The following is a 15094-nucleotide window of genomic DNA, read 5'->3' on the forward strand; positions in this document are numbered from 1 at the left end:
CAGGGGAACACATAAGATCCTGGGAACAAAATTGGTCAGTTTAATCATGCAAGCCTGTACTTAGTTCTTGCATTAGGTATTTACTTTTGACAAATTAATCTGATATGATCACTGTATTCTCCCAATCTCACAGTAGAAGCTCTAACATTCCGTCCATCCAGGTGAGGTGTTTTTGTTTTGTTTCATTTTGTTTTGGTGGGTGGGGCACAATGGAGGTACTCAGGGTTACTCCTGGCTCTGCACTCAGCAATTACTCAAGGGTTGCTGGGGGAACCTTACATACATGGGGTACCATGGATGAAACCTGCATCATTCATTTGCAAAGCAAATGCCTAACTCATGTTCTTTCGCTGTGGCCCCAAGTGACTGTTTCTCCCAGAGTCCCTAAGGAAGTCATTAGAGATAAATGAGGTCAGACTGTGGGACGCTGACCCATTGGGATTAGTGTCCTCATGGGGAGAGCCCTGGAGAGCCCACCAGCATGTAGATAATGAGAAGGCTGCAATCCACTTGGTCTACCTGCAAGGGTGCCACCTCACCAGCAAAAGGCCAAGCTGAACTGGACCTTCCCAGCATCTTGAACTGTGAGGAGATTTTCTGTGGTATTTTGTTACAGCTGCTCATACTGACTCAGAGAATCACTATCTGCTTTCTACCAGGTTATCTACTAAATGGAAAAAAAATCACATGGAAATGTGGGGCAAATTGGAATCATCTTTTAAAGCATCAGAAGTGACAATCTTTTAAGTATCAACCGGTACTAAACAGGGCACTGTTCTGAGTTCAGGGTTGTTAGGACAATGGAGTCCTAACCTTCACAAGCTTGGATTTTAGCAAGGATTATAAGAAATAAAATATTTACCAAAGAGAGGGACAGGAGAGATAGTGTAGGGGTTTAAGTGCCAGATTTGAGACAACCAACAACCGCCATGGGTTGATCTTCCACACAAGGTCCCTCAAACATTTCTGAGTAAAAAAAATTTTTTAAAAAAAATTCCGGCCAGAGAGATAGCACAGCAGGTGTTTGCCTTTGCTAGCAGCTGACCCAGGACCTAAGGTGGTTGGTTCAAATCCTGACGTTCCATATGGTCCCCCAAACCCCCGTGCCTGCCAGGAGGTATTTCTAAGCAGATAGCCAGGAGTAACCCCTGAGCACCACCAGGTATGCCCCCCCCCCCAAAAATGTTGAACCCAACATAAAAAAAAAATTTCGGGGCCGGAGAGATAGCATGGAGGTAAGGCGTTTGCTTTTGCATGCAGAAGGTTGGTGGTTCGAATCCCGGCATCATACCATATGGTCCCCTGTGCCTGCCAGGAACGATTTTTGAGCATATAGCCAGGAGTAACTCCTGAGTGCTGCCAGGTGTGACCCAAAAACCAAAAAAAAAATTTTTTTTTTCGGGGCCAGAGAGATAGCATGAAGGTAAGATGTTTGCCTTTCATGCAGAAGAATGGTGGTTTGAATCCCAGCATCCCATATGGTCCCCTGAGCCTGCCGGGAGTGATTTCTGAGCGTAGAGCCAGGAGTAACCCCTGAGCACTGCCGGGTTGATCCAAAACCCCCCCAAAATTTTTTTTCTGGGTGTGGCCTGAGAGGCCCCTCAGTATAGAGTAACTGGCCCCTCTGGGATGAAGCAAGACTGCATCCATATGTCCTGTGCACTGCTTGGGAGGCCCAAACCCAACCCAGCCCAACTAACGAGAAGTTTCTGGTTACATTCTGAGGATGAGCAAGCAGATCAACCTGCAGTTCCATGAAGTATTGAGAATTTATTTGTGAGGAATCCACACAGGAGTGTGGGGTGTAAGGAAGAGCCAGTCAAGGAAGAGCAGCCCTTGGGGGGGGGGGGGGCACGTAAGGAGATGCCTTGAGGAAATGCTCTGCTCAGTGTTTTTTGCTTGTTTGTTGTAAAATAAAACCCCAAGAGTTGTGAGATCACTCTATATTCCATATTTTTAACCCCCACACAAATGGATCTGAAGCAGCAAGGTAGCAACGAAGGATTACATAATAAACCAAGCCAGTTATGAGAGTCAAAAAGTCAACCTGTTTTCCATCTCGTGTTCTCTTTGCCTGAGCCAAAAGCCAGCAATGCCTCTTTTTTTTTTGTTTTGTTTTTTTGTTTTTGTTTTTTGGGCCACACCCGGCAGTGCTCAGGGGTTCCTCCTGGCTATCTGCTCAGAAATAACTCCTGGCAGGCACAGGGGACCATATGGGACGCTGGGATTCGAACCAACCACCTTTGGTCCTGGATCAGCTGCTTGCAAGACAAACGCCGCTGTGCTATCTCTCCGAGCCCAGCAATGCCTCTTTATTAAACCAATAACATCCAACCATGCGGGCAGGATGGGCTTTTTCATATCAAAGGAAGAGATCTATGGGAAAGAGGAAGGTGGGGGAATGCCTTTGTTTTGGGTTAACAGCTAGGTGTCATCTTAAAGTTAATTTTGGGGGCCATACCTGGCAGTGCTCAGGGGTTACGCCTAGCTCTGTGTTTAGAAATCACTCCTGGCAGGTTCGAGGCCATATGGGATTCCTGGGATGGATCCTGGGTCAGCTGTATGCAAGGCAAATGCCCTCCTGGCTGTGCTATCACTCGGGGCCATTTTTATTTGTGTTTTGGGGTCATACCCGGTAGAATTCAGGAGTTACTCCTGGTTCTATGCTCATAAATCCATCCTGACAGGTTTGGGAACCACATGGTATTTGGGGAATTGAACCAGGATTTATCCTGTGTAGACTGTGTGCTAAGTAAATGCCCTATCATTATCGCTCCAGCCCCAGCCTCCAAATGTTTCAACAGACAGCCTATTACCAGATAATGTTATTGGATTTATTTGGGTTTGGGGGCACACCTGGTTTTGCCTATTGCTACCCGGATAATGTTTTCATAGCCCACTACTTAACTGGCCTTTTGATAAACTAACATTAAAAATTTTTAAATAAAAAAAAAAGAAAGAAAGGAAAGATAAAGAAAAAAAGAGAAAAAATTTTAAATAAAGTTGTTTAATTGAAACACTATGAGATACACAGATCTTTTAACTTTTCCATTAATTTGACACCGACATGGATGAATCGCACTTGGGAAGGTCAAACCATTGAACTCCATCACTTAGTGTATGTGGGTAAATCCACAGCACACGATCTCTGACCACCTGGCAGCAATCCAGAGGTCTGCAAGACGACTTGATTTCTACATCTGGCTGAGACACACGCACACTGTCCTGGCCTCTTGGACCTGAAATTTCATGCCAACTGTTCTGCTTTGCTGTGCAGATTTGTATTGTATCAGTACAGATACAAATCAGATCAGATCTTTTCTCAAAGACGTATTCTCCTGCAAGGGCCGGACTATGGGCATCACTTCCCCTCTCCCCCACGGATGAAGTTGTTCGTGACTGAATTACAGCCATACAATATACAACAACCTTCACCAGTGCTACCAACGTCAACAGTTTCCCTTTGGCCCTCTTTAACTGGGAATCACATTTTCATCGTTTCCAGCAATGTTTTTAATCTTCCCAGTCCATTTCAACGTGCTCTCAGAGATCCTGGACAAAAGAACAGAGAACCCAAACAATGCTGAAGGAGGCTTCTCTTTCTAGTGCCAAGAGACTCTAGAGATCAGATTGGAACCAGTCCCGCAGAGCGCATAAGAGCTCAGAAAACCCAAGGCCACACACCCCTACCCCCCCACCACCACCACCACGAAAAAAAAAAAAAAGAAAACCCAAGGCCAGCCTTTACCCGGAAGGCTCCGCCCTGCACTCCAGCCCCACCCAATACCCAGGAACACGCCCCCAAGAGTACTTGACCACACCCACAATTCGTATAAGCCCCGCCCACACTATAAATCACGCCCAACGCCCGCGGACGCCCCGCCCCGGGCACTAGACCCCACCCGCTAAGGTGCCCGTTGGACCCAGCCTTTGGGCTCTCGGTTCCCACCTCCTTAGCAACCGAGGGACGCTTTCTCCTTCAACAGCGGAATTCCCACAATGTTAGAGGATGAGGACGTTACTACTACGATCGAGAAAGCTATCCGGGTCCAGAGGGTGTTTATAAACCTGCTGGACACTTTCAGCAGCCGAAATATCGGGAAAGTGAGTTGAAGGGTGGGGGCCCAGAGCTGCACCCCAACTCCCCATTCTCAAGCTTCTGACTCCTAACCTTTTCTTACTACTACTACCCCCCCCCCCCAGCTCTAACACAGTCCAGTGACAGCTACAGCTACGTTCCACCACTGTATCTCCCACTGGTCTCTGGGCATCCACCCATCCCTGCCACAGTGGATTTGATTTCGAATTGGCCCAGCACTGGTTGAGGACCATTTCTTTGCAGCTCTGCCCCTCTTCCCATAAGGAAACCCCCCCACCCCCCTGTGCACTGCACTCAAAGCCAGGAGTAACCCACCTGAGCATCACTGAGTGTGACCAAAAACAAGAAATAAAGTGAGATTTTTTTTCAGAACACGTATTTGCTCAAAAATATATATCTGCCAGGAGAGATTTCTGAGCGTAGAGCCAGGAGTAACCCTGAGTGCTGCCGGGCGTGACCCAAAAATAATATATATATATATATATATATATATATATATATATATATATATATATATATATATATATATATATATATATATATATATATGGTATATAGGGGGCTGGAGAGATAGCACAGCAGTGGAGCATTTGCCTTGCACGCAGCCGACCCAGGACTGATGGTGGCTCAAATCCCGGCATCCCATATAGTCACCTGAGCCAGTAGTGATTTCTGAGTGCAGAGCCAGGAATAACCCCTGAGCACCCAAAAACAAAAAACCATATATATATAGGATCTGAGTGATAACATACCAGTTAGGGTGTTTGCTTTGCAAACAGCAGATCCAAATTCGATGCCAACATCCCATATAATCCCTCGAGCCTACTAGGAGTAATTTCTGAGCACACAGTCAGGAATAACCCCTGAGCACTGTTGGGTGTGGCCCCAAAACCAGTGTATGTATACTTATATGTGTATATACTATATAATTTATATATTATATGTCAAATACATTTACTAGAAGGAATGAAAAATATACGTTTCTTCCATTTTACTTGAGAAGAAAAAAAGACAAAACCCAGTCGGACAGCAGGCCAGCCACTGACTTACCTTCCTTGCACAAGGCCAACTGGGTCTGATCCCTCTGGGACATGCTGCATCCTGTCAATACTGCAGCAGCAAGAAGCCAGGGGGTGCAGCAGATGTGAGGGCACCAGCTCCCCACACTCACCCACCAGGGTGGCACCTCTGACCTCCCACTCCTTCCACTGCATTCATCTCTTCTGTTTGTTGTCTCTTCATTTGTTGTCCTGCAGTATCTCTCCAACTGTGTGATTGGGGCCTCCCTGGAGGATATCATTGAGGAGGAAGAAGAGGAAAATGAGAGCAAATCGGGCCAGCTGGAGCCTGGCTTGGTCAAGCAAAAGGAAGGTGCCTTCCAGGTGGTGGGTACCGTTTCCCAGCTGGAGACAATGCAGCCCGAGTATGCCACTGAGACCTACTATGTGAGTCTGGGAAAGGGGGCAGCCATGAGGTCAAAGGAGGGTAGCTACCTCTGCTTGGTCCCCTGCCAAACACTCGCCCAACAGGCCTGGGGAAAGATGGAATGTAATGATGTTTCTGCTTTCAGTGTTTTCCTGTAGCCAAACCCTTCGATTCAGCCTTCTTAGTTTGCTTTGGTTTGGGAAGCATAGGGAGCATACCTGTCAGTCCTCAGGGCTACATCTGGCTCTGGGGGTGCTCATAAGACCATATCCAGTGCTGGAATTCAAGCTATTGTCGTGGTCACCATCACATGAAAGATAGGTAGGTGCCTGTCCCTCGGAACTATATCTTTCCAGCTCCCAAGTCCCACATTTTAAGAAAGGATGTGTCTCACTGGGACTCAGAAAATTCTCCAGGCAGGAGAGGGAGCTTTGCCTCTTGCATATAGCAGAGCCAGATTCAATCCCCAGTACCCCAGATGTCCCCCTGCCCAGCCTGCTACAAGTAATTCCTGCCTGAGTGCAGAGCCAGGAATAAGCCCTGAGCCACACTGGGTGTGGCCGAAAAATTTAAAAAAGAGATTAAAAATAAATGAAATGAGATGCATTCTGGTGGGGGCCGGAGTATAGCACTGCAGGTAGAGTGTTTGCCTTGCACACAGCTGACCTGGGTTCAATTTCCTGCATCCCATATGGTTCCTGAGCCTGCCAGGAGAGATTTCTGAGTGCAGAGCCAAAAGTAACCGCTGAGCACTGCAGGGTTACTTGAAGATGGATTACTAAAATGATGGAAGGGATAGTCCTCCTAGGAGGGAAAATGCAGGCTGAGAAATTGTCTAGAGACTGTATGTTGTGCTAGACACAGCTCTTTTATTTATTATTTTTAATATTTTTGGTATTTTATTTTTGAGCCACATCCAGCGGTGCACAGGGATTACTCCTGCCTCTGCGCCTAGGAGTTATTCCTGGCAATGTTTGGGGGACCATATGGGATGCTGAGAGGATTGAACCCTGGTCAGCCCTGTGCAAGGCAAATGCCCTCCCCACTATGCCATCATTCCAGTTCCAAGCCAGTGTTTTCTTTCCAGTCAGAATCTGGCTGCCTGTTCCTCCTGAGGAACCCCTCCAGGCAGGTTGTGGAACTGGGACATTGTCCTTATTCCACCTAACTAGGAAGGGGACATTGTTCTTCGAAGCAAACATGTTTTCTTTGTTGGTTTCAGGGCATTTCTCGAGAAGACCTGCTCTTGCGGCTGATGGAGTGTGACATAATCATATACAACATCTCAGAGACCACCAGGCAGGTGGATGAGGCCGTGTGGGCGGTGTCTGGTAAGTGTGGGATACTCCTCACCCTGACTTTCCAGGGTTGGGGTACATATATGCATTACTGTCTAGTCAACATCAGGGACATTAGGACCAGGAGTAAAGTGATCAGAAACTTAATGATCATTATTATTGTTATTGTTATTGGGAACTTGGGACCACACCCAGTAGTGCCCAAGGCTTACTCCTATTTTTAGCAGTGATGGGATCAAACATGGGTTAGCCACATGCAAAGCAATGAACCTACCCACTGTAGCATCCCACCAGTTCCTGAGACTTTTTTGTTTGTTTGTTTTTGGGCCACACATGGTGGTGTTCAAGGGTTACTCCTGGCTTTATGATTAGAAATTACTCCTGGGGGCTGGAGAGATAGCATGGAGGTAAGGCATTTGCCTTGCATGCAGAAGGATGGTGGTTCGAATCCCGGCATCCTGTATGATCCCCTGAGCCTGCCAGGAGCCATTTCTGAGCTCTGTAGAGCCAGGAGTAATCCCTGAGTGCTGCCTGGTGTGACCCAACCCCCCCAAAAACAAACAAACAAACACACACACAAAAAAAACAGAAATTACTCCTGGCAGGCTCAGGGTACCAAAGGGGATGCGAGAGATCGAACCCAGGTCAACCTCGTGCAAGGCAAACACTTTATCCACTATGCTATGATTTCAAACCTCAAGATTTCTCGTTTTGGGGCCAGCGAGGTGGCGCTAGAGGTAAGGTGTCTGCCTTGCAAGCGCTAGCCAAAGAAAGGACCACGGTTCGATCCCCCGGCGTCCCATATGGTCCCCCCAAGCCAGGGGCAATTTCTGAGCGTGTAGCCAGGAATAACCCCTGAGCATCAAACGGGTGTGGCCTGAAAAAAAACCAAAAAGAAAAAAAAAGAAGAAAAAAAAAAGATTTCTCGTTTTTTTGTTTGGGGCTACATCTGGCAGTGCTTAGGGGTTACTCTAGACTTTTTATCCCAGAACTATTTCTGGTAATGCTCAGAGGACCATATGGGATGCCAAAGGGTTGTTTTGGGTGTATCCCAAAACAAAGCAAAGCAAAACAAACAAAGTAGCAGCACAAGGAAACAGTGGTGGCTGGAGCCTCCCTGGTCAGGCATTGGGAAGATCCTTCTTGGCTCTGGCCTTAGGCTTGATTCCTTAGGTTGGAAGTATTCACAAATCTTAGATCTGGGCTTGCTTATGTGGTTGGTAAGATACTAGAACCACTTCACTCAAATGAGCCCACCTGGCTTAGTTGACAAGCCTACCGGTATTCTCAAAGAATGGAATATCTCTGCTCACTGAAAAGAAATGAAGCACTAAGTTCTTTTCATTCTGTTGGCTCTGCCTTCAGAGCTGTGGTCAAATGCTGTGAGAACCAGCAAAGACAAGTAAGAGAAACATGAAAAATCATCACAGCAGGGTGGGCAAAGAGCTTGCCTTGCACAGAAGGTGCTTGTCCTCCCACAAGAGAGCTAAGGCACACACAAGATGTGGGGATGGGGGGGGGGGGGATAATATAACACACCTGGTGGCGCTCAGGGATTATTCCTGTGCTCAGAAATCGCTTCTCGCAGGCTCAGGGAACTATATGGGATACCAGGGATAGAACCTGGGTTGTCCAAGATCAGCAGTGTGCAAGGCTATCACCCTACCTCTGTGCTATTACTCTGGCCCTGCCCTGTGCTTTTAGCTTGGGAAATATAGTTACCGTATATACTCTAGTATAAGCTGAGTTTTCTTTTGGCATTGTGACGAAAAACCTGAACTCCGCTTATACTCAGGTCATACAGGTTATTTGTGTGCACCAAATCAAATGCATGTAGTCTCCAGTTGTCTTCTGCTACCTGTTTGGGGGGGGGTGGGGTTGGTGGTGGTGCTTCAGCTCAGTCCACAAGTCACAGCTGAGCTGAAGAGGTAGGTGGCTAAACTGAACTATACGTCACTGAACTATTTAACCCACAATATTCAAAGGCACATTTAATTAAGTGAAAAACCCCATTTAAGGCAGTAAAGTCATGTAAAATAAGTGTTTACAAATCCTGAATCCTTATCAGAAGTTTTGGAGTATAAGGATTCAGGATTTTTAACCAGTTATTTACAATTCTTTACTGTCTTAAATGGTTTATTCACTTTATTAAAGTTGCCATTGAATACTATGGGTTAATGTGGTATGTTAATGGTATACAGTATATCAAATAATCATGTATTTATTTATTTACTGATTCCTCAATTATTGTAATTGTTTTGGGTATATATATATTTTTTTGGGGGGCCACACCCGGTAACGCTCAGGGGTTACTCCTGGCTATGCGCTCAGAAGTTGCTCCTGGCTTGGGGGACCATATGGGACACCGGGGGATCGAACCGCGGTCGGTCTGTCCAAGGCTAGCGCAGGAAAGGCAGGCACCTTACCTCTAGCGCCACCGCCCGGCCCCTTTGGGTATATTTTTTAATTTTGAAATTTACCAGTGGCTGCTGCATTTTTCACCCTGGCTTATACTCGAGTCACTAATTTTTCCAGTTTTCAGGGTAAAACGAGGGGGGTCAGCTTATACTCGAGTATTTACAGAATGTCTGCAATTTTACTTCACCAAAAATTTTTGTATAAACTTAAACCCACCATCTGAGCCTTTGACCTCTGACTCCCTTCACTGAATCTGTGTGCCCACCTTTCCCAGGGACCCCAATAATTCCCTTAATGTCTGGATCAAGTAGGACATGACACTTAGTGCTCAGGAACTACTCCCAACTCAGTGCTTATAGGAATCATCTGGTGCCAATCCAACCCAGGCCTCGTGCACACAGAGAATAAACTCATCCCTTTGTCCCATCTTTCTGGCTTCTCACAAAAATTTTTAATTGGAGCTGGAGTGATAGCATAGCAGGTAGGGCATTTGCCCTGCACATAGCCAACCCAGATTAGATTCCCAACATCCCATGGGAATCTAAAATTCTAAAAATCCCAGAGTGATTTTTTTTTTTTTTTTGGTTTTTGGGCCAACACATTTGACGCTCAGGGGTTACTCCTGGCTATGCACTCAGAAATCGCCCCTGGCTTGGGGGGACCATATGGGACGCCGGGGGATCGAACCGCGGTCCATCCTACGCTAGCGCTTGCAAGGCAGACACCTTTCCTCTATCACCACCTTCCCAGCCCCCCAGAGTGATTTTTGAGTGCAGAGACAGAAGTAACCTGTGAGTGCCACTGAGTGTGCCCCCAAAATAAAAAACAACAAAAGAAAGTATAATGCATAATAGAGGGTGGCAGAGTTCTTCTGAGTAACATGACTTGAAGAGAGGGGTTGGTGAAATATGTGAAAGAAAAGAAAATCCTGAATCTTTATACTCCAAAACTTCTAATAAGAATTCAGGATTTGAAAAAAGAAAGAAAAAAAAAAAAGAATTCAGGATTTGTAAACACTTATTTACACGACTTTATTGCCTTAAATGTGTTTTTAACTTAATTAAATGTGCCATTGAATATTGTGGGTTAAAGAGTTCATTGGCTTTAATGCCAATTAACTGAGCATTCCTGTTGGTAAGACTCAAAGTTCTAGGCCTTGCCATGAATGCTGCCAAATTTTTTGTGCATTTATTTTGGGCGGCCTCATTGGACTGTGCTCAGACTTACTCCTGGCTCTGCACTTAGGGATCACTCCTAGAGGGATTGAGACTATATAGTCAGCCAGGGATCAAACCCATGGTGGCTATGTGCAAAGCAAGTACCCTCCCTGCTGAACCATCTCTCTGGTCCCAATTGCTATTTTTTTTTTTTTTTTTGGTTTTTGGGCCACACCCATTTGACGCTCAGGGGTTACTCCTGGCTATGTGCTCAGAAATCGCCCCTGGCTTGGGGGGACCATATGGGACGCCAGGGGATCGAACCGCGGTCCTTCCTTGGCTAGCGCTTGCAAGGCAGACACCTTACCTCCAGCGCCACATACCCGGCCCCTTTTTTTAAGTTAAAGAAAATGTAGGGTCTGAAGCCATAGCACATAGCAGGTAGGATGTATACTTTGTACCCAGTTGATCTGGTGTTGGTTCCTGGCATCCCATATGATTCCCTGAGCCTGCCAGGAGTAATTTCTGAGCACAAAGCCTGAAGTAAACCTTGAGCACTGCCGAGTGTGACCCACAACCAAATAAAATCAAATTAAAAAATAAAGAAAATGTTGGGCCAGAGAGATAGCACAGCGGTGGGGTGTTTGCCTTGCACGCAGCCAACCCAGGGGGACAGTGGTTCAAATTCCGGCATCCCATATGGTACCCCGAGAAAGCCAGGAGTGATTCTTAGCACAGAGCCAGGCGTAACCCCTGAGCACCACTGATGTTACCCAGAAACTGAAAACAAATAAAGAAGAAATAAAGAAAATGATCACAGGTTGGTTTTTTTTTTTTTTGGGGGGGGGGCGTTCTTGGGCCACACCAGCAGTGCTCAGGGGTTACTTCTGGCTTTGCATCAGAAATCTTTCCTGGAGGAGGAGAATTTGCTCCTGGCAGGCTTGCAGGACTATATGGGATGCCAGTAATCAAAACCCAGGTCTGTCCGGTTGGCTGCATGCAAGGCTAATGCCCTTCCTACTGTGTGCTATCGCTCCAGCCCCCATCATCACATAGTTGACATTGTTCATCATAATACATTTATTTCCAGAGAGATAAGTGAAAGAAAAGTGACTGAAAAAATGGAAAAATAAATAAATAAAATGAAAGAGAAGAAAAGAAAAAACGTGCAGATAGTAGCAAGCACATTTGTGAAAATATTGCCCAATTGCCATTTTTAAATGCTCTGACAAATGTAGTGCATCAAAGGCCCCTGGATCTAAAAGGCCAAGTTGATACTTTGCAGTTTGATGCTGTGGGCATCTTTCCAGAGCCTTTGGATGATCAAGAGCAAAGGTGAAAGCAAATAAGCTGATTTAAATATCAGAACAGTGCTTCCAGTTCCTTGATCCTGGAGGCCAGCTCTTCCCAGGTATAGGGTTAGGGGACACCCCATGCCAGAGGCCTTCTCCCTAGCGTGAGGGGTGCTGGGAGGCTTGGCAGGCCCCCAGCCATTCCCCTATATCTCCCCTGGACTCCAGGCCTTACCTGGGTGCCTAGTCAGGGGGACTCTATAGTGGTCCTCAGGCTTTTCCCCTTTCTCTCCTAACACTAAGGGGGGGGGGCGCATGGGGTGGAGGGCGGGCCGATGCAGCACTGGTGTATGTCGGGACATTCACTGGTAATTTTTTTTTCTCATTGGTCTCCATTTAAAAACTTCGCGAGGGTGCTATATATTCAAAATAAAAATGAGAGCATGGACTCTCAGGCTGGGAAGAGACCAGTACGCTTTTCCTACTTGTTTACTCTCAGCGGCCTCTTGGCCTCTTCCTTCCTTCATTGTGTAACTGTGGTTGCTACCATACTAGGTTTCTGATTAGTTCCCACTCAAATGCATAAATATCAGAACAGCCCTCATACACATACACACAGCATCTTACCTTTTAGCGTGTTCTCATATTTCAGCATTTTTTTCCACTTTTGGGCAACACCTGGTTTTGCTCAAAGTTTACAACTGGCTCTGTGCTCAAGCATCATTCCTGGAGGGAACTCAAGGTACCCAATTAGATTAGAGCCATGAAATTTTTTTTTTTAGGTTCTTTTTTTTTTTTAATTATGACAACAAAGATGCAAAGAAAGAGGACAGGGTAAAGTTACAGTGGAAGCACAATCACCCATAAACAGAATTCTCGGTATGAATTTTTTTTTAAAGGGCTAGACAGGGGCCAGAGCGGTGGCGCAAGTGATAAGGCATCTGTCTTGCCCACACTAGCCTAGTACTGACCACAGTTCAATCCTCTGGCATCCCATATGGTTCCCCAAGTCAGGGGCAAGCCAGGAGTAACCCCTGAGTGTCACCAAGTGTGGCCCAAAAACAAACCCCCCCCCTCAAAAAAATAAAAGGCTAGACAATTAATATTTTTGACTTCTGGAGCCAACTCCTCTCCCACAGCCATAGGCAAGATGCAAATGAATGAGTTGGGTTCCAATAAAACTTTATTTACAAAACAAGCAGTTTGGGCTGGGCAGAGCCCTTGAACTAGATCAGCAACAGTTTTGACTGATTTCAAAGTAAGGGCAGATGGCTGGGCCATCCTCAGGTAACGAAGGGCTATCTGGATGGAGGGGACTCCTTGGGGGCTCAAGATGTTTGGGTTTTTTTTTTTTTTTTTTTTTTTTTTGGTTTTTTTTGGGCCACACCCGGTAACGCTCAGGGGTTACTCCTGGCTATGTGCTCAGAAGTTGCTCCTGGCTTGGGGGACCATATGGGACACCGGGGGATCGAACCGCGGTCCGTCCAAGGCCAGCGCAGGCAAGGCAGGCACCTTACCTTTAGCGCCACCGCCCGGCCCCATGTTTGGGTTTTTTTGTGCCTGAATTTCATTTAGTAAACATCTGTGTGCTGCAAGGAGTGACCTAATACCAAAAGAGGGATGTTGCATCAGCGTGAGGGTCTTGAGGAAAATCTCCTTTCTGCATTTTGTCCCTTTGTACAGATGAAGGATGTCTTTATCCACCTTCCGAGATCACCTCATTGCTGTTAACGTTTATTGACTTCTGGATTTATGCCACATTACAACAATGAATTTTTGTTATAATATACAACTTACCATTTCTTAGCACTTTTTGTTTTGTTTGTTTTTGTCTTGGGCCACAACTGGCAATGCTCAGGAGTTATTCCTGGCTCTATGCTCAGGAATTGCTCTGGCTTCTTCTTATCACTTTTAATCTTTTTTTTTTTTTTTTTTTTTTTTGGTTTTTGGGCCACACCCGGTGACGCTCAGGGGTTACTCCTGGCTACGCACTCAGAAGTTGCTCCTAGCTGGGGCCGGGCGGTGGCGCTAAAGGTAAGGTTCCTGCCTTGCCTGCGCTAGCCTTGGATGGACCGTGGTTCGATCCCCCGGTGTCCCATATGGTCCCCAAAGCCAGGAGCAACTTCTGAGCACATAGCCAGGAGTAACCTTTGAGCGTTACCGGGTGTGGCCCAAAAACCAAAAAAAAAAGAAGTTGCTCCTGGCTTGGGGGACCATATGGGACACCAGGGGGTCGAACCGCGGTCCGTCCAAGGCTGGCGCAGGCAAGGCAGGCATCTTACCTCTAGCGCCACTGCCCGGCCCCACTTTTAATCTTTTTTTCCCCTGAAATAAAACATGTATGTATGTATGCATTTTGGGGGGTTTGGGGCCACACCTAGTGGCACTCTGGGGCTACCCCTGGTTCTGTACTCAGAAATCACACCTGACTCCAGAGACCATATGGGATGCCAGGGATAGAATCCAGATTGGCCCCAGGTCTGCTGCATGCAAGGCAAATACCCTATCCATTATACTATCACATTGGCCCCACGTTGTGTTTTTAAAATTAAAAAGCATATAGCAGGGCCAGAGTAAATACACAGCAAGTAGAACTTTTTGCCTTACAAGCAGCTGCCTGGGGTTCAATTCCTGGTTTTATCCTATGTGACCTTCTGAGCCTGCCAGAAGTGATTCCTGAGTGCAGAGCCAGGAGTAACCCCTGAGCAATGCCAGGAGTGACCCAAAATAATAATAATAATAATAATAATAATAATAAATAAGGGGCCGGAGAGATAGCATGGAGGTAAGGCATTTGCCTTGCATGCAGAAAAACGGTGGTTCGAATCCCGGCATCCCATATGGTACCCCGAGCCTGTCAGGGGTGATTTCTGAGCATAGAGCCAGGAGTAACCCCTGAGCGTTGCTGGGTGTGACCCAAAAACAAAATAAAAAAAAATATGGGCTGCATAATAGAATTACTGACCAAGATTCAATCCTTGGCAACCCATATGCTCCCCTGAGCACCAGAAGTGATCCCTGCATGCAGATCCAGGAGGAAACCCTGAGCACCTCTGGGTGTGCCCCCCCCTAATAAAAAGGAGAAATAAATTTAAAAAATTGATCAGAAAGAAAAAAAATCTGCAATGATTATGAGGTGAAATGCAGTAGTATAACCTCCAGGTCTGGAGTGGTAGCACAGTGGGTGGGGCATTTCCCTGCACACAGCCCACCTGAATTCAACCTCGAGTCCCTTGTGGTTCCCCGTACCCCCAGTACTGCCAGGAATAATTCCTGAGTGCAGAGCCCTGAGTAAGCTCTGAGATCCACCAGGTATGACCCAAAAAACTTACAAAAACACATACAAACAGTATCATGAACCTTCAAAGCTCAATCAGACCTGCCATTGCAGGCTGAGAAATCAGA

The 15094-nt window shown here is 46.3% G+C and overlaps 1 protein-coding gene across 4 annotated transcripts in view; it reads left to right on the plus strand.

Annotated features, from left to right (window-relative positions):
- Positions 1-3999: 3999 nt before the first annotated feature.
- The window catches only part of AK7 (adenylate kinase 7), a 58254-nt gene continuing 47159 nt past the window's right edge, over positions 4000-15094 (plus strand). For all 4 annotated transcript variants that reach the window (XM_049769804.1, XM_049769806.1, XM_049769808.1 and 1 more), the window contains exons 1-3: positions 4000-4104; positions 5356-5544; positions 6747-6855. In XM_049769804.1, coding sequence (XP_049625761.1) covers positions 4000-4104; positions 5356-5544; positions 6747-6855 — 403 coding nt within the window. The remainder of the gene's footprint in view (positions 4105-5355; positions 5545-6746; positions 6856-15094) is intronic.

This window comes from Suncus etruscus, chromosome 3, assembly GCF_024139225.1.
Source record: "Suncus etruscus isolate mSunEtr1 chromosome 3, mSunEtr1.pri.cur, whole genome shotgun sequence".
Classification (NCBI taxonomy): Eukaryota; Metazoa; Chordata; class Mammalia; order Eulipotyphla; family Soricidae; genus Suncus; species Suncus etruscus.